Source organism: Eupeodes corollae, chromosome 1 (assembly GCF_945859685.1).
Source record: "Eupeodes corollae chromosome 1, idEupCoro1.1, whole genome shotgun sequence".
In the NCBI taxonomy this organism is placed as follows: Eukaryota; Metazoa; Arthropoda; class Insecta; order Diptera; family Syrphidae; genus Eupeodes; species Eupeodes corollae.
The window spans coordinates 206,678,153-206,697,846 of NC_079147.1; the positions used below are offsets into that span (position 1 = coordinate 206,678,153).

At 30.0% G+C, this 19,694-nt stretch overlaps 2 protein-coding genes across 2 annotated transcripts; both read right to left on the reverse strand.

The window, feature by feature from the left end:
• Positions 1-1,362: 1,362 nt before the first annotated feature.
• Positions 1,363-15,132, reverse strand: LOC129948329 (uncharacterized). Its single transcript, XM_056059290.1, has 14 exons — positions 15,052-15,132; positions 13,956-14,204; positions 13,385-13,878; positions 12,958-13,324; positions 12,707-12,883; positions 10,192-10,224; positions 9,562-9,780; positions 9,009-9,508; positions 8,049-8,412; positions 7,818-7,984; positions 2,745-2,967; positions 2,186-2,685; positions 1,749-2,115; positions 1,363-1,668 (listed from the first exon to the last, which is right to left on the reverse strand). Exons 2-14 carry the CDS (start codon positions 14,191-14,193, stop codon positions 1,478-1,480), a joined length of 3,840 nt encoding a protein of 1,279 aa, XP_055915265.1. The 5' UTR covers positions 14,194-14,204; positions 15,052-15,132; the 3' UTR covers positions 1,363-1,477.
• Positions 7,587-10,008, reverse strand: LOC129953902 (uncharacterized). Its single transcript, XM_056067439.1, has 5 exons — positions 9,858-10,008; positions 9,562-9,780; positions 9,009-9,508; positions 8,049-8,412; positions 7,587-7,984 (listed from the first exon to the last, which is right to left on the reverse strand). The coding sequence occupies exons 2-5, from the start codon at positions 9,773-9,775 to the stop codon at positions 7,803-7,805; spliced, it is 1,260 nt and encodes a 419-aa protein (XP_055923414.1). The 5' UTR covers positions 9,776-9,780; positions 9,858-10,008; the 3' UTR covers positions 7,587-7,802.
• Positions 15,133-19,694: the final 4,562 nt, after the last annotated feature.

The following is a 19,694-nucleotide window of genomic DNA, read 5'->3' on the forward strand; positions in this document are numbered from 1 at the left end:
ACATGTACATATAGCTAAGTAGTTGAGTAGTATAAGTTAAGTGTGCGTTTTTATCGTAATGGGTAACGTCTCTTTTCATTTTTCGTATCTGTTGTAGGTTGTAGAATGAGAGATAGACAATGCGGAGTTCAAATTGAAATGAGAAAAAACAACATTCCGCTGCACTAGCTTCTAATTTTAGGCAAAATTTATTTTGGCAGTTTGGTTTTCTATCTCCCTTTCTCTGATATGTGGTATTGATATCTTTTTTTTTTGGTGTTATTGTTATTTGTATGGATTGCATCATTTACTTATGTTACCGTTACTTTGTGTCAGTATTGATATTGAAAAAGAAGTACACTTTGGAACTTTTTTAGTCCAATTCAAGACATGTTATTCTGTTAAAGGTGGTTCAGTTACAAATTTAAAAAAACATTTACTGTCTAAACCAAATGTTCCAAATGTGCAACCTTCTCCAATGCCTTCTAGACGTATCCCTATCGAAACGTGCGAAGATGTCAAAGAAATTCCAAATATATCAGGTAACGAATGTAATGCAAATGCAATAGCCAATGCAATGGAAGTATAATTTGGCTCTTTAAAAGTATAATATAAAAAAGATAAAATGACAAAAATTTAAATATATATTTTCAATGCAACACATTTAATATCTTTTATTTAAGTTTCTCTCAATATTTACTTCATATTTTCCGCTCACTGTGCTGAGAAAACTAATATCCTGATATCAGCTGCATTCAAATTAACACATACACAAACTATCTTTGTGTTTATGTACAATTTTAAACAAAAATGTATCATTTGGCTTGTGCTCTTGTACGTCTGAAATATGTACCTAATACATTTTTAACGAAAATACCAATTTCAATGAAAGTAACGAAAGTAACTAGTAACGATACATTTGTACCGAATATTTATACCAAAAGTAACGTATACATACGGGTACTCATTTTAACGTTACCTTTACAGCTTTAGTATTGAACCGAAGATTTTCTACGTGTTTTCTTAGTTAAACCATAATTTGTGTTTCTTTATGGTTTCACATTTTAATTTTAATTTAACTTTAACACTTTACTGTACCAAAATAAAGATTTTAAATTGATTAATTTGAAAAATGAGTTGCATGAATATTTAATAGAAAAACTTTTAAGATTATAATCATCGAATGAATTCGATTTTTTTTTGACATTAGTTCCATGATTACATTCCAAATTTTAAATGGACCTAAAAACAAAACAATTCAAGAAATTTCAATCAAGCAAAATTAAACACATCTTTACTTTCATACTGAACGAAGTGTCTGTTTTAGCCAATTTAGTCACTTTAAAAAAAAAAACAACTAATTTTTAATTTCAAGTTTCAAGTACAAAAGTTGGGAAGTTTTTAGAAGAACATGTTTTTCTTAACAATTTATTTCAATTCTCCACAGTAAATACATAACAATGTTTTTGAAAAATTATATTGCCTTAAAGAAATGCATTTAAAATTCAAACAATCCCCGATTCTCCCACCATGGCAAAAGTTGCTTCATAAATTTAACATATCGCGGTTTCATTTTCAATTGATTTGATTCTTCGGTTTCAATCATCAAACTTTCCATGTCTGCATTGCTATTGTTATTTTCGCTATCGTCCAAGACTAGTGGCATAATTGATGTTGCAACCCAGAAACCTTAAGGAAAAGCACAGTATATCAAAATATTTGAAAAGAGGCTTGTCTAAAAGAAAGCAGTCTAAAAGTTCAATACTTACTCCACAGCGAATACTTGATCATATAGTTGTGAATGTCCTTGAGACTCGGAATTTGCTTTTGATACTTTAGAAGTCTTAAGTTCTCTACCAAGTTTTCATGATAGATTTTTAGGAAATAATCGAATTCCTTAATACGCAAGTCATGATTAGGAGAAGCAGTGATAAAGTAATAAAGATCTTGTGCTGGATTGCCATAGCAAGTTAGTTGATAATCAATGAAATATGTTTCCGTAACTTCTCCGGTGGCGTTATTGTGCTGAAACATTATGTTGTTGACCCAACAATCACCATGATTCAACACATTGAATTCATTTGGATCAGGAGTTGTTGATTTTTTGTACCATTCGAAGAGTTTATCTGGATTTGGCTAGAGAAGGTAGTAATACGAACATTATGGAAACTTTTTGAAAAGTGCTTTCTAATGAATTGAAACTCACCCACATTGGAACATATTTTTCGCAGCCACCCCACCTGGGAAGAAGACTTTGAAACATGGTTTCGGATCCAGCTCCAAAGCTTTTAAAAGTGTTCCTGTATTTTTCTATAAACAGACTGTGGCTGAGGATTTCCGAAAATGGTCCAAAGCGTTCACAGTAAACCGCTGAAGCGGCATGTAGGGCTGCTAGTTTTGTCAAAACACATTTCATGTGTATCATATCCATACCTTCCAGACGATCAACATTCAAGAAATTCTGTCGTCGCAGATCATCCATAACAATTATTTTCAGAGAGTCAGGAGTCTCGAAGGCAAATTTAAAACTTGGACCAAATTGGATTTTCTTACCAACTTCAGAATACATTTGCTGAAATGTTGGATAAATGACTTCGAGAATTTCTTGATCCTTGGGAAATCCATAAATAGAATCGACGTAGCTGCGAGTGTATTCACTTTCGGCTCCAGTCTTGATAATGTACGATGTCTTAACAATGCTTCCGTCTGTGAAAATTCTTTTTAATGGAATTTTATAATTTTAAATTGTATGTTTTTGACTTTACCGTTGAGTTGAATATCGACATAAATTCTTAATAATTTTGAAGCATAATTTTCTCCAGCTCTAAGGGCAGCGACTGGAGTAAATTTGATAATTTTTGAACAGTTCGGAAAATCAGATTTAATGTTTTTTTCAAAGAGTTCTTCAGTGATGCATTTAGGAATGCTGAGATATGTATTTGGATTAATAATATCACACTCAGTTTGGAAATTGGTTGGCATGGTTTGTCACTGCAAAAGTAAAATCAATTTTTTTTAATAATGAAAAATGTAGTTCTGAAAATGTTTCTATTTTGTAAGTTTTTACAAATATGAATTCAGAGCTTTAAAATACTGTCTTCAAAACCCTTAAACGACTATTATTCACTTAGAAATAGCATCACTGCTATATTTTGTGTTATCTTTATTAATAACAATCGAATTATTTGAAAATATCATTGTTGTAAATTTGTATTTGGTTAAAATACTTAATATTGATTTTTATCATTATCCTTAATACAAACTTTAACAATGATTTTAATTATTTATTGAGGAACTAAAATTAATTAAATGTTAATGAAATGCAACTTTCCTCACCAGGAAAACAAATTATGTAATTTTAAGAAAAAATAAATCACAAACGTTCTTTCCACTACTAAGGTTTCTTGCTGAATGAAGATTGATCACAACTTTCAGAATTACGATCTAAAAACATATGATGTAAGTTTACACAGTGACAAAATATAGGTAATACAATAAATTTAAAACACTTCCAATTTCCCTTGCTCTCGGTAGATATTTAGAGCCTCCATAAATAAAAATTCAATACTCGTAATTTATTGATCTTTTAAATTTTTTGTATACCCAAATTAACCTTTTTTTTATTTGATGCCAAGTTTGTTTGCTTTAAAAAGTAATAACCAGGTGTGGAGGTATGTGGTTTGATTGAGAATAAAATGTTTAATTTGTATTGTGTGATTTCTGCTTAAATTAGAATTGTATTTGTCAAACAAACAAGTTCTTTTGATGTTTTAAATAAATAAAATTCCATTTAGATATAGGTTTGTAAAGAATTTGTCTCATTTATTAATTAAAAAATATATTGATCTATCTGTATAGTGATCGAAAAAATAATACAAACAGGTGTTTTATTATGTTCAACGATAACAGTATCCAATACTATATTTCTCTGCTGCAGTCTTTATAACGTGACTTAAGTAGTTTCCTATTGTCAGTTTCTGTCTTGGAATTGTTGTAAGAAATTCGGAACATATGCAAGTTTTGCCTTGAAAAATTATTAGTAACAAGATAGTTGTTTTGTTTTAAATTTGACAGCCATTTTTTATTGGCACAGTCAGGGATTGAACCTAAAATCTCTGGTATGACAACCTATATCCATCCCATCCCATGTGACGGCCTGTTTTTTAGGATAAATGTATAGAGTTTTATGCTTATTATAATTTATTAACATATGCGTAGTTTGACAATATACGAGTAAATACAAATGGACTCGCACTTCCTCCAATCGTACGAACTTGCTATGTATGCAAAGAGTCTGCTTAAAAATATTTTAAGATTTAAAATTTGTAAATTAAAATTATTAATATACGTTTTAAATTTCAAATTGTTAAAAAAATGATGGCCCATATTCAAGACATCGAATTTCAAATACAAAATCAAAAGTAAAAGCGGTTTTGATCATCAAATATTATTAAGATCGATTCATTAGTTCTTGAGAAAACTTAAAAACAAAATAACAGTTCTAATGAGGGTAACCTTCTGGAGCAATAAAAAAATATTTTTACATTGAAATAAGCCTAATTAACAAAACGAAATTTTAGCGAAAATTAAAAAAAATATGTTTGTTTTATAGAAAAATCGCATTTTCGGTTTTTGATCCAAACATTTTTATGCACATGCCTTGCTCTGGTTCGAAAACTCAAAAATTACCTAGGAGAATTCTTCTTTAACGATCTAAATCATATCAGCATTATAAGCCTTTCACGTTTCGTAAGGGACTCAAACTGGTTCCATTAAGCTGAGGAGGAAGCCACAAGATTCATGTGGTATCACAATGGGCCATTAAACTGGCCTAAGTGTGTCCGTTTCCATCTTGGACAGCCACTATATCCTAACCTAACCTAACCTTTGAAAAGTCCAATTTTTCATTTTTAAAAACTTTTATTAGGCATTAGTTTTTTTAAGTTATTATTGTTTGTTAAAAAAAACGTCAAATCTATATTTTTCAAAATTTTACAAGATTTCAAAAACGTTATTCTTAGTTGCATGAAATATTCTGGTAATAAAATAATTTTTTGTTCGTAAAATATTCGAGGAAGCAATTATTTTATTTTATTTATTATATTTTAATTTTAATAGTTTGGGTATACACATCACTTTATAGAATATAAAATTTAATTAGATATTTTGTACTTTTTTCATAAATTGCTATGGTAACAACCACCCACTCTATTTTTTCGAGAGTCCTTTCTGAATCTTTATATATTATTATTTTATTATCTAGTGCTTCTTGAGGTTTGGACAGAAAAAAGCTTCCCAAGCGTACGGTAGTTCGAACAAACGTATAAGTACATCTCTCTAAAAATCTTTTTTTTTTATTTTTAATATAGACAAATCGAAATTTTCGAAATTTTTAATTGGCAACAGAAATGTAAAAGACTGCAATACTTTAGAAATGCAGTTAGTAAAGTCGCAGTTAAAAAATTAGGTGCCGCAACAGTCCGCAGAAAATAATTCTCAAATATTAACACATTTATAGTAATAAATTCACTAAGAATTACTTTTCTCACCAGATAAATTTAAAAACATAAAACTAAAAACAAAATTCCACGAAACCCAAAGGTTCTTTCCACTTCAAAGGTTTTAACTGAATGAACTGTATTTTAAATAACCAGGCCTAAAAATATATCGTAATAATTTACATAGACCTATAAAATTATACAATCAAACTAAAACACTGTTAATTAATAAAAATTAATAAAATGTCTGTCTCCATTTTAATGTTTGGGGAGGAGAAGGTTATGATGTTTCTGAATTCATTAGTACTACAATAAAACCAAAATAAACCTTTATTTAATATTTATTTTGTAAGTGTGTTTTGTTAAAGAACTGATAAATAAGTTTTGTAGGTAATTGAGTAAAAATATTAAATTTGTATTTTGAGAATTTAACTTAAATTATATATACGAGTAGGTACGTAAGTTTATTTCCAATGAAACGAGTTTTGAAAGCTTTTTAAGCAAGTGAAATGTAAAATTAATTTTATTTCTTTTTTTTTTGTTGCTTTGTTAAATTCGGGATTAAAGAATTTGGAATTTAGAGAATTTGGTTTGTAATAAAGCTACTGACCGATTTTTAAAATTATGAAGTACTTCCTGGAATCGTAAAGTATTGAATTAAGTATCGTGTTTTGAAAAAAACCTGCGATGGAATTCTGCAAATAATTGTTATTAAAGATGATTACTGGCTAAACTTAAATGTGCTTACTTGAATTTTTTATAACGAAACACTAAGAATATAAGTTTTTTAATGACGGTTTGACAGCTTTTTTTAAAAATAAAACGCAGACCATTTGAGATATTTCAAAAACTTGATTATCGGCTTGAAGTACATTCAAAACATTTATGAATGGATCTCGACTTAGTTGAGATGGTCATAGCCGTTACACTTGCAGCGGTTAATTCGTTAAATCTCATTTTCGATGACTCGGTCACACATATCAACATATTGCCGCTTTTGTTGGTTCTAAGTTCTTCCAATATTGTCGGCTAAGAAAATAGTCTAGGCATATTTTCTAGCCCATTTCTTGAGGTATAACGATCATAAACCTTAAGCAAACTGGCAGATTTTTTGCAAACAAATAAACCAATTTTCTACACCAAACGTCGGCCAATTTTGTGTTGCTTTTATTAGTATTATCTTATTTAAAATTGGCAGTTGAGCAGAAAACAACAACAAACGTATTCAGGATTCTTAAATAATTTAAAAACTGGAAAGAAATAAGAATTTACCGTCTGGCAAAATCACGTAATTTGAATTGTAGGTCAACAAATGTAAATGCAAATTTTCAAACCTCCACACATCTTCAACTTTGACATTGATAATGCCTCAATCTAAAAACTCTTTTAGCCAATTCTGTTTTAAGAAACACACAAAGTTTTTCATTCTACCGAATTCGAATACTTTTCTGTGGCAACTTATGTTCCTCTTCGTCTGTCTCTCTCTTCGACTTTACCAATTACTCGTCTTCCAAAAATGTAAACACACAATTTGTAACTAGACGACAAAACTCGTCAGCCAATTTTCTACCAAAAAATTGTCTAATATTTGGATAAAATCAACCAACCGTACAAACGGAAAATTTTCATTAAATAGAAAATTCTCAATTTTCATCTTATTGGATGCTGTTGGAAGACTTTTGACACTAAGGACAATATTGGAAATTCTTCCAAACTTCGTTGTCCAGTTCTTAAGAATTCGGCCGCCGAGTCTTGGAGTTAACTGATTTTGATAAGTTCATTTGAATGGCAGCGACATTTTCGACACTTCGACCCACCCATTGTCTCACTGACTCGGCAACTTCACACTACAAATATGTAGACTGCAAATCTTGCACTAAACTTGTATTGCCGTCTACTAGAACGAGTTATACAACCAAGAATTGGAGATAACGTTCTTGAAGTTGCGGTCACCTATATTTCAAATTTCAGTAGAATTTGTTTTGAATTTGCAGGCGTTTTTTCTCCTTGTACTTAACCATGGTACAAATATTGAGTTAATTGAAATTAGTGACAATGAAAGGTTGATGAAATGGTTCGTTCACAAATTAAATTTAAAGTTGTCAAGTCTGTATTGCATGTATATTTGTATTGAATCATATTTTATTTATATGTATTATATGTAATATAAATAAATCCACAGAAAACTAAAACATATACAAATGATAATAGTGACTCACAAATGTCTTGCTCGTTTTAGGTATAGGAATACATATAAGGTTAAGGAAACATAATTTTCTATTGTACTAAAAAAATACTTATTTACACCATTGATATAATTTCGAGCTAAATAGAAAATACTCCACGATTCTCCCACCATGGAAGCAACTGCTTCATCGCTTTAATGTATCGAGGATTCATCAAACTCCTGGCTCGAAATTCTTCGTCATTCATGTAACTATCAATATTGGCGTTTTCGTTTGGATCCAAAAGAATCACAATCATAGTATTGATAGCCGTAAAAAAGCCTGCAATTCAAAGGTAAAATTCTCTATTGAAATTCCATATCTTAAACCAAACTCAAAAACTTACCCCATAAAGAATATTTTATCATTATCATATGAATATCTTTCAATGTTGGAATTGATTTAGAGTACTTTAAAATCTTCAAATTAGCAGCCAAATTCTCATGATAAATTCTAATAAGTTTGTCAAATTCAGCCACTTTGACGTCATAAGCTGCCGATGATGTTATCAAGTAATAAAGATCCTGAGCTGGGGTGCCCCATTTGCACATTTGAAAATCCACAAAATAAGTTTCTTTTATTTTAGCATTGGCATCGTACTGAAACATAATGTTATTTGACCAACAATCTCCATGATTGAGGACGGCAAACTCATTGGGGGCGGGTTTTTCCTGTTCAATAAACCATTGTAGGATGTTTTCATAATTTGGCTGCAATAAAACAAAAATCGTCTTAATTATATCCTTCTACACAATTGTTAAGAAATTTAATTGTAAGTTATGACTATCTGGCAAATACAAACATTTATTTCGGATAAATTGACTCAAGTTCTTTGCCGACAAAAGACACTTAGATAACATAAAGCTCTATTAATAGCCGTAATAAAAATAACTTTTTTACTGACGTATAAAGTCTGCAAAACATATTATCAACTGTTTAAGGGCTAAAAACCAAACACATTTTAAATATTTACAACGAAATGAAAAAAAAAGATAGAAAGTTTAAACAAAATTCAAAACATTAAAAAATTCCAAAAACACTTGTATAAACATTGAGTTCTTAAGAAATTGAATACAAAATTATTGCTAAAAAACAGTCATAGAATTGATATGAAACCCTAACAATAACGTTTTACAATCAATCTTAGGACTATAGACTTAGATATAATTTAAGCCTGGAACCATATCTGTAGACCTAATAATTTCCTCGAAGCAGCTTTTTTAAATTTACATAAATTAAAAGTTTTACAATAAGTACAAAAAAAGCTGTTTTGAAATTTTGGCCATGCAAAAGTCACTTTACTTACCCATATTTCCATATATCTTTCACAACCTCCCCACTTCTTCATTACATCCAAGAATATCTTCCTTTGAGCTTTACCGCGTTCTTCAAAAAAGGCCCTATTGTTTTCGTCAAAGAATGACTGACTGAAATGTTCGGAAAACGGACCAAAACGTTCGAAACTTACAGCTGAAGCTGCATGGAATTGAGCTAATTTCTTGAGAACTTCTTCCATGTGATACAAATCAAGACCAAGACAACGATTAATGTTTTTGAATTTTTTTCGCCTTAGATCTTCCATAACAATACTGGTCCTCTCAGCAAAGTCTTCGATAAATTTGCATTCAGGTCCAAATTTTACAATTTTCCTGGATGATTCCTTGTAGAGTTTTTCGAATTTCGGTAAAATACTTTGATATATTTCCATTTCTTTGGGGAAAATATTCATGTTGATAAAAAGTTCCGAAGCCCCAGAATTAATAAGAGATGTTTTAAGAATGTAAGAGGTTGTTAGGCTTTTTGAGTCTGTACAATAAAACAAAAATTAAAATTTGTATTCAAATTAAAATAAACATTACTTTTTAGTTGTAAATCGATTATAACTCGAACCATAATAGTTGTAAAATTTTCTCCAGGTCCAGTTGCAGCGTTAGTGATAAACTTTACTATTCTCTCAAAATCGGGATAATCTTTTGCGAGAATACCTTGAAAGTAGTTTGCATTGATCCATTCGGGAATTTGGAGGTTTTTGTTTGGATTAACATCATCAATTTCATTTTTTTGTATCGACATTATTTCTATCCAATGAAAATAAAATATATAAATAAGTATTTTTGTTTGTTTTTAATTTTCTTATTTTTCAACTTCAACTTACACGTTTGACTAATATTTAACAACTGCCAACAACTATTTGATTAAAACAAACCAGAAGCATAAAGATATCATCAATTATAGCACAGTTCGTTAGTATTTAATTGATAAAGTGAAGTGCATTCAGTGTTTATTATATTTAATTACAATATCAATGAGAATGCAGTTTTTAAGGTCTTGAATGCAATTAACAGATTAGACAGACAATTGAAGTGCTGATAAATATTCAAATTATATGGGGTTTTTCTAATACCGAACGAGAAACTTCTGCAAACGTTTTCTACCGAAATTCGGAGTGGTTGACCACAACTTTAAGAGCGTTTGCTTTTTCAACGTACTTTCTCCAATTGTGAAAGTTGACAAGTCCTTATCTTAAAAACTCCATACATTTGAATTAAATACAACTTTACTGAAAATGTTTTGATTTTCCGAACTTTTATTATATTTTCCTCCAAAATTTTGTTTGGCATCGGTGGTATTAGATTTGTTAACGATGTTTTTAAATTTGGAGAAACTTTTTTTTACAGTGGAAATATTTTTAATCGGAACAATTGGGGCTATAGTGAATAAAATTTGTCACTCAAGTTTTTCCTATTGAAGGAATTTCGAACTTTCCTTAACACAATTATAGAAATGCCCAATGAATCACGATTATTTTAAAATGCAAACTTAATATTCAGATCTAGACAAACCAAGTTTATTAAGTCTTTTTTATTATCTATTGTTAAATTGTGATTTATGCGTTCAATAATTAAAATCAATCATTTAATTGATCACAGCTTTTTATATGTAATTATCTAAACTATATAATTTTGTTATAGTTGCATTGTACGGAAAAGTTTAAAACATTTTCAAACGTATGAGAAACAACCGGGTTTTATTTTTAAATTTAGTTCAGTAAAATAAGTATCTTACCTTAGAATAAGAGATTGTACCTAGGAACTGGTTTATACCTTCCTTTTTGTATTCTTAACAAATTCTCATAAAATCTACGTGCAAGGTTTTTGTTAAAATTGAGTAGAAACAAGTTCTGATTTTGGTTGACCTCTTTTTTTTGCCTTATTTTATAGGACTAATTCATATGTTGACAACAAATGTATGATTTGTGTGTTTGCATTTATTAGGAATTATTTTACGCCGGAATATTGAACAAAACTTTCAAATTATGGTAATTGAATTTGAACAAAATAAATTGAAAAAAGAAATTGACTTATATAAAGTGCAGTCAATCCTTAAGCTATTATTGAATTAACAAAACATCAATTAAAAGTGGTATCATCAGTTCTTATTTCTTTCGAAATGTGGAAAAGCCTGCTGACTGATTTTTTGGCTTAAAAAATTAGTCAGCTTAACATCAACTGCATTTACTAATTGGTTCTTGTCATACAATTGACAATTAATCATCAATTTATTGGTACACCTGATATTTTGATGTTATGAGCAATTTAAAGAAATTTGAAAAGTATTTTTGTAATTCCAATAAAGAAGTATTTTTCAATTTTTAACATTTGTCCATGGATTTTTTTTAACTGTGTATTTAGTTTTTATACAAAACGCAACTGCTGTTAACCAAAATATTTTGTATGAAATTAAATAAGCTTAAAGAATTTCAATTTTCTATTTTTTTTTAAATTATCTGTAAAATAAAATGTATTTTGAGTCAATCAACCTTATCATCGAATCCGATAGAAATGTTCTCCGATTTGAACGAAATTTGTTAAATAGGTCAACCAGATAGATCAACGAAAATAAATTTAATGTGCTTTGACAATGTCATATTCGTGTGTTATTCGTACTTTGCATAGCCATAAAATGTCAAAACAAATCAAATTCAGTACAATCGGCTGGTAGAACTTATTTGAGCGAAATCGAAGAAAGCGTAATTGCACCTGTTAACATAAGGATCTCGATAACTTTGGTAGCAACAAAATCCCTTAAGGAAAGAAATACCGCTGGAAATTTCCCACCTGATATAAAAGCACAGAACTCTCCACCCATTGACATAGATATCGATCAGGAACATGACACTCAACAAGCTATTCCAAAGCTGACAAAGAAAAAACTTGAGTTTAAAACCAAAATGTTGGAGTTCAAGATTCACTGGCACGACAATAATACAGTAAACATTGACTTTGGATAGAACGATCAAAATTCAAAGTGCAAAAAATTTGAATTTTCTTCCCGGGCTGATGTTCCATAAATGGGAAACATGATTAGCTTCTTGGAAATTGGCATTTACAACATATAAAAATCACAAATCTAGTACAAATATTATAAACACACTCAAAGGAATCCTGTTTTTGTTTCCACATGTATCCTGGATTCATCAATTTGTTCTGCTGGCATATCCAATAATATCAATTTGGGGCAAAGGTTTCCTCGAGTATAATTTTCGTTCCCCGGTCAGAGCATTAGATAGAAAGGCTTGTAGGACTTTATGTTTCTTCGTATCTCTCCGCTTCCAAAAATAGTGCTTCGCTATCCACTTTTATTCCGCTCATGATTGTTCATTTAAAATATTTTGTTTTAGGAAATGTAACTGTCAACTACATGGGTCAATACGTATCGAAATCTGTTTACGATTGTACTACGATCCGACAAAATCATTCGATCGAAAATTTTACCCGATGATTTATTTTTCCGAACGGATGGGGCCGGCTGAATATCTCTAGATGTCCTTTAAAAAGCGATGAAAGTATTCCGAACGTTGAACATTCAAAAGACACAAACAGACACGAAACTTCGATAAATTTCAAGATTTTAAATTCCAAGCATACATATAAACAATTATCTCAGGGAAATTTAATACCGTTTTTATTTATTTTCATAAATACATGATTTTAAAATTTCAACAAAAATCTAAGAGTCCACGATTATCCAGCCATGGCATTATTACTTCCATTGCTTTCACGTAATTGATATTGCTATACATAGCCGACTTAAGCCTTAAACCATCTTCATTGTTAATTTTAGTAATTGAATTGTCATCCAACATCACAACTGGTAAAATTTGTGAAACAATCAAATAAGCTATGACACAAAAAATACAAATAATACAAATTAATGACAAATAACAACGGTACCATATTATAAGTTTTTCTTACCAGAAAGTCCATGTTTTAGCAAAGAAATATGCAAGTTCCTTAATTTCGGCAAAGGTCTATGATACTCTAGAAGTTTTAAATTTTCTATTAAATTATCATAATAGAATTTTATCATATAATCAAATTCTGATAGTTTAATTTTCATTTGAGCTGAAGTTAGAATCAAGTAGTAAAGGTCATAAGCCGGACTTCCATATTTGCCAATTTGAAAATCAATAAAACAAGTTTCTTTGATTTTTCCAAATGCATCGTATTGAAACATGATGTTATTGCTCCAAAAGTCACCATGATTGAGAACATTGAACTCGCTGGGATTGTATTTTCCAGCTTGGATGATTCGATCCACTAAATAGTTGTCACTGTCAGCCTTTAAAAACAGAGGTCTGTTTAAAAAAAAAAAGATTTTCTATACAAGACACACTCTTACCAACATCTCAGCATATTTAGCACAGTTCTTCCATTTCTTCAGATGACTCAGAAACACTTCAGAACTATTTAGAGTTGTCAAAATTGAACGATATTTCTCAGTAAATATCGAATACATGAATTGTTCTCCATAGGAACCATTACGTTCGTGGAGACATGCTGAAGCAGCATGAAACTCAGCCAGCTTAACCAGAGCATGTTTCATGTGCACCATATCGAGACCGACTAGTCGATTGGCACTTCGAAAGTTCTTCCTGCAAACATCCTCCAAGAGAACATATTCTAATGGTGGATTATTAGCCAACTTATAAGATCTAGGGGCAAAATTGACTAGCTTCCCAGCATCCTCGTACAAAGCCTCAAATTTGGGAATTATTGAAGAATACATTTCTTGTTCTTTGGGAAATAGCATTAAAGTTTCAAGAAGTGATAACATACTATCGTCGTTGTGATTTGTTTTCAAGATGAATGATATAGTTTTGGTAGGTCCATCTTCTGTAAGGCGAACAAAATAAAAACAACAACAACCATTTTATAAAATGTATGCAAAAACACAAAGTTTGGCAATTTACCTAAAAGGTCCACTTCAATTGTCACCCGAAACATAACCGATGAAGTATTTTCACCAGATTTTGCTACTGGTGTCACAGTAAAGTTAGTTACTTTCGAAAACTCTCCATAATCATTTTTGACGATGCTTGTAAAAATATTTTGATTCAACCAATTGGGAATTATGAACATCTTATTGGGTAGAGGTTCTAATTGAGGGATGTTTTGAACGCTATTTGTTCCGTTCATTGTTGCAGACATACGAGTATTCCCTGGAAAACATAAATTTGAAATATTAAAAAAGTCTCCAAATTGTATTCTATATTCAAATAGAAGCAAGTAATGACATTTAAGAGATGGATGCAGGTTTTATAGGAAACAGAAAGGATGCAATAAAAAATTAAATAAATATCAAAAACAAAAACCATTATAAGGATTAACTGAATTCGTTTATGATCTCAAAAAGAGATGGCGCTATAAACAAGCAAACAACTTCTGCTATCTTTGTATATAAAAACGTATACAAAGCTGCTATAAAATAAACCCTATTAATATCCAAGTTAAGGATTATTAAGAGCTGTGTTCAAGTTTTTACAAAGTTTTAAAAGGTATCTTAAACGCATGGGTTTGGTTAATTTATTGTCTGAAGGGAAAATTATAATTTTTAAAATATTTTCAGAAAATAAAAATAACTTTGTTTTTTCGTATTTTTAAGAAAACCCGGAACTGTCAACTTCCAATTTTTGTATGTAGAGTAAATAAATGTAAAAAAAAGAATAAATCCTGTGATAATTTCGCAAAACTTATCAATTCTTCGTTGTTGTTGAGAAGAAGCAACTAATCAATATAAATTACTTTGAGTCAGAGAAAATTGAACTTCTGATTACATTTTAGCACATGATTGTTTTTAGTTTTAGCAATAACACTTTTTGATTTTAATTTTAGTCTGGGGTTTTCTAGTTACTTTCTCGTGTTTTCGAAACACTTTTTAAATCCAGTTTGAACGTAATCAATGTAATTTTTAAAGTTATTAATATCACAGCAAGGATCACAGTTATTTATTTAATAAAAACAATATACAGTTATTTATTATAAAATCATTGTACACCTACTACTCACTCCAACTCGTTATATGTTTAACTTTGCTACTGAAACTCCTTAAATAAAATTACAATGCAAACTAACCGAAGCTTCTAATTGAAACTAACTGAATACACTTGTAACTGAGTACCCTACCACCTGTATGTAGATAAAAATATATTTTTTTTAAATATTTAATAATAAAACAAAATTAGACAAAAAGAAATGTACATATAATAAAACACATCATGTTGTCTATATTTGGTTGGATTGATAGGTTCTTCGCGCATTCAAAAGGGTATACTCGGGTAAAAATGACAAATTTTTACTCTATAATGTCACATTTATAAAAAAATGTTGACTATACAGAAATTAACTGTCTTTTTCATTGCACTTTAAAATCCGTAATTTTTATGAAAATAAAAAAAGTTGGGATATAATCAATTCTAATAATTGTTTCGTAGGTGTATATATTTATTAAAAGAAAAATTGTCCATTGGATATTTTTTTTTATATTTTACCATTTGTCAAAAACTTCACTCTGTGGAATATAAAATTACTGTGAAGTTAATGTCATTTTTGTTCGTAAGATTATTGAGATCACAAATATTTTTTTTGTTCAACTGTTTTTTACCTTTACAAAAATAATTGTAAAGTTTTTTAATATCATAGAAGTCGATACCATCATTATATCTTAAGATATTAAGGATCAATCAAATTTTCCATTACGTTTTTAGATTGTTGATTTTTCAAAAGTTTTGTCTGCCTATCTTGATGTCTTAATAAATAAAATATTAAAATACTTGAAGATTATATCTCCGCTTAAGCTGGTTCTAAAGAAATGAAGGGAGAAAAAGGTGACTCTTTAAAAGCCGTAACGAAGACCTAGTGACCTTCAAAGCAAAGGTATAAACTTCCAATACGAAGTTAAAACAGACAATTGTCTATTTGAATAAAAAAAAACTTTGTCTAAAAACAAGATTTCTCCATTACTCTATTTACTCAAAAAACTTTAAAAATACTTAGGTAATTTATAAACCTCATCTCAACCTACTTTACCCTATTTATGTAGAACTACCAGTTTATGTGATTGCAATACTTTCCATTGCCAATCTTTGTATTTTTATTTTCTTTTCAAGGTAGATAGTTAATTGCAGTATAGTTACCAATTTTATTAATAAAAGCTTTATTTCTGCGATAAACATAAAGCTTGTTTTGGGGGAGTACCTAAAGTTCGTTATTTTCATAACTTAAGATTGATAAGAGACTGCGTCAGTTTATTGTTATTTAACATTACAATAAGTAAGTGAAGGGATTTTCATTAATCGAAACAAACATGAGTCATCTTAAATTAAGTTTGATATGAAATATTCTCCGGTTCTTACGAGATATCTTATGGTTTAATTTTTAGAGTAGAATTTTAGGCATTTAAAATTTTAAACAAGGAACGCTTTTAAAATTGAACTTTTTTTCTAATGAACGAGTTCTCGTAATTCGAAATTACGACATTTTTGAGGTTTTGGTAAAGTGCAGCTTTGTTTCCTTGTTTTCAAAAAAAGAAAAATTTCTGCGGGCCCTATAATATTAATTATGATTAAAATGTCAATAATAAAACGAATTTCTGTCAACATAGTATAAATGGTGTGTTTTTAGAGGCTTAGAACTTTTTTTTATCAAAAAGACAATCTTCTTTTTTTTTTGTAGTGTTCTGGAGTATGGCCGCCACGGCTGGCTTGGAAATAGTCTAATCTAAAGGTCCAATTTTCGATGACTTTCTCCAACATTTGTGGTTGAATAACAACAATAACAAGTCGAATTTTGACCTCCAAGCGGTTCCAATGGTTTCGTTCTCGTGGGCGTGGGTAAACGACTTAACATGTCCCCACAAAAAATAGTCAAGTGGCATTAAATCGATCTTAAAAACTAGGTAATCCACTGAAACTAAAACAGTGTGGTAACCAAACTTTTCCTTCAATAAATCAACTGAAGCGAACAACACTTATAACTTCCCAACCGGGCCTATCTGTCGGTTTTTCTAACGCATTGAAAATTGAAATCAATATATTAATATCTTCACTTATTTCGAAAACAATTTCGTATCTGTTTTTTTGTAGATTTCTTTGGTTTTTTGTGCTTTTTAAAAAAGTTGTCAATTCAATTAAAAAAAAAAAAAAACTAACTTATATTTAATATCAATGTTTCGCATTTGATAATAAAAGTTCGATTTCCATATCGGATTCTGTTTCCGACATTTTTAGTCGAATAGTATAAAAAAAACCTTTGGATTTTTTTAAGAATATTATTTTAAGTTTACAATAAAAACAAAAAGTCAATACCTTCATCTATTTTCGAAATATTCGAATCGAACTTAAGTTTTTACCAATTTTGCTTAGTATTTTGTATAGGTTATTATTTTTTATAAAAAAATTACTTGTAATTTTTTCTAAAACTGTAAGTTAATATTAAAAATAATATTTTATTTAATATTAAATTAGTTTTAAGGGAATATCTTGATTATCGAGTCGATAATCAATTTTTATCAACTTTTTACGTTTTTATTTTTTCAAAATGTTGACAGATATCAAAAACGTGGACTTCGTTGCATAAAAGCATTCTGGAAGTAATACCATTGTTTGTTCGTAAAATATTTGAAGTAACAAACATTTTTGTCAGTTTTTTGAATGTATAAAAAACCGTTTATTGATTTCGATTTTCAATAACACTTATTTAGCATCGCGTCACATTATAACTAGTTATCCATTTTGCGGTTTCAAAAGCATAGGGCTGGAATTCGGCATCCGTCAAATTAAGTTGTTAAAGCAATTTTTTTCAGTTGAAAGTCTGACATTTACGAAATGGATAAAACCTTTTACAATATTGGTGATTCTGCACAGCCACATATCGTGTTTTAAGAGTAGATTATGATTTCATGATTAATGATACCACTGAAAAAATATCGCCCCTGTAAGAAAAAGTCTTGCCAAAGAACTGAAAGTGTTAATTCCTCTTTGTTCTCAAGAATTAGGAATGTCTTACGGCACATTATGGCTAATTTTGTATTTGGATCTATAACTGCATCCATATAAAGTCCAGCTCACACAACAACTGAAGCCAGCTGATCATGCACAACGTTCTAGATACGTAGAATGGGCGCTAGAACAACAGGCAGTGGACAGCGATTTTTCGAACAAAATTTTCTTCACTCGGTGGGTTTTAAAAAATCTCAAGTAATTGAAAAGAATCCATTATATCAACAAAAAGTCACTGTTTGGTGCGCTTACTTAGACTTAACTTCTTCTACGTTGAAACGACTGACACCGTCAATGCGGAGCGTTATTTTCATATTATAACCAACTTTTTTTGCCTTGTATTGAAGAATACAACTTGGAGATTATGTGGTTAAAACAAGACGGTGCCACATGCCATACAACTTTAGTATGGCTTTATTGCTAAACACATTTTGTGGTGAGGCGATATAAACTGGCCACCAAATTCATGCGATTTGACACGTCTGCACGGGCAGATAAACCTCTAACTCTTGAGTATTTAAAAACAACATTGGTCAAGTGATGGCTAAGATACCGCCCAATATGTGTCAAAAAGTGGTCGAAAATTACCTGAACAAAAATCGATGCTTGCAACATTATGCGTGTTGGTCATTTAAATCATGTAGTGTTTCACACTAATGTCAACGTTTCGACTTTATAATAAAAAAAGAAATATCATGAACAAAAATATTTTATATGTGTTTTATTTACGTTTACTTTTAAAACTGCAAATGGGATAACCCTGTACATTTTACATGTGTTTTATTTACGTTTACTTTTGAAACCGCAAAACTAATCTCAAAACCGTCAACTAATATGTTAACTTTTTTTTTTAAATTGCAGTAATATGAAAGGAACACATTCAATTTTTGAAAGACCTTTCTGCTTCTTTCGATGTCATCGGCTTTAACACAAAATGTATTTGAAGTTGATGTTATCCCGAACGTACGTACCTAAGCACACACAGACATCTCCCTAAAAATCTTTGATTTGGATTCTAGGAACCTTGAAACTTCGAGAAATATCAACATTTTCAATTCGACAAATCGCACCGATCTAAACAACTTTCTATGGTTGGTAAATAAATCATTTGAAAGCTGAAAAATAGTCGTCAGATGAAATAGTGTTGACAACTTATAGATTTATGCCTCTTTAAAAAAGAACACGTTATTCTATAGACTGTGATCGGCTTTGGAATTACTGACTAAAAGAAATATGTTTTAGGTCTTCAAAACTAAAATTTGCGTTACACGTTCACAACATACATTTCTCTCTCGAAAGTCATTTTAATTCAAAACGGAAATTAAAAAATAAATTTTCTATAAAACGTGTCCTTCAATACAAATGAAATTAGACAACACCCGTGTGATTCAGGAAGTAGCATCAGTCAACTAAAAAAAAAACATGAAACAAAAATCACTTTCTCTGACACCACGTAAACATAAACAAAACAGTATTGACAGTACATATTTTCTAACCCCTGGTTAACTCCAAATCTTGTTATGTTTACCCTTATTCACAAAAACTGCTGCACACTTGTCCTCTTGACTTGTAACAAAAAGGGGTTCTCGAAAAATATAACTATGCTAATCGGTGTCATAATTTGTCTATGGTCAAAAACGTCAAAATTAATAT

Excerpts from the sequence above, each read along its gene's own strand:
- LOC129953902 (XM_056067439.1), bottom strand. The coding sequence starts at position 9,775 with ATGTCGATACAAAAAAATGAAATTGATGATGTTAATCCAAACAAAAAC. Across the intron at positions 9,509-9,561 it reads AATCGATTTACAACTAAAAA|ACTCAAAAAGCCTAACAACC; the intron begins GTAATGTTTATT and ends TTTATTGTACAG. Across the intron at positions 7,985-8,048 it reads GATAAAATATTCTTTATGGG|GCTTTTTTACGGCTATCAAT; the intron begins GTAAGTTTTTGA and ends TTTGAATTGCAG.
- LOC129948329 (XM_056059290.1), bottom strand. The coding sequence starts at position 14,193 with ATGTCTGCAACAATGAACGGAACAAATAGCGTTCAAAACATCCCTCAA. Across the intron at positions 10,225-12,706 it reads TCGTGGACTCTTAGATTTTT|ATAAGGACTTGTCAACTTTC; the intron begins GTTGAAATTTTA and ends GGAGTTTTTAAG. Across the intron at positions 8,413-9,008 it reads AAAGATATATGGAAATATGG|CCAAATTATGAAAACATCCT; the intron begins GTAAGTAAAGTG and ends GTTTTATTGCAG.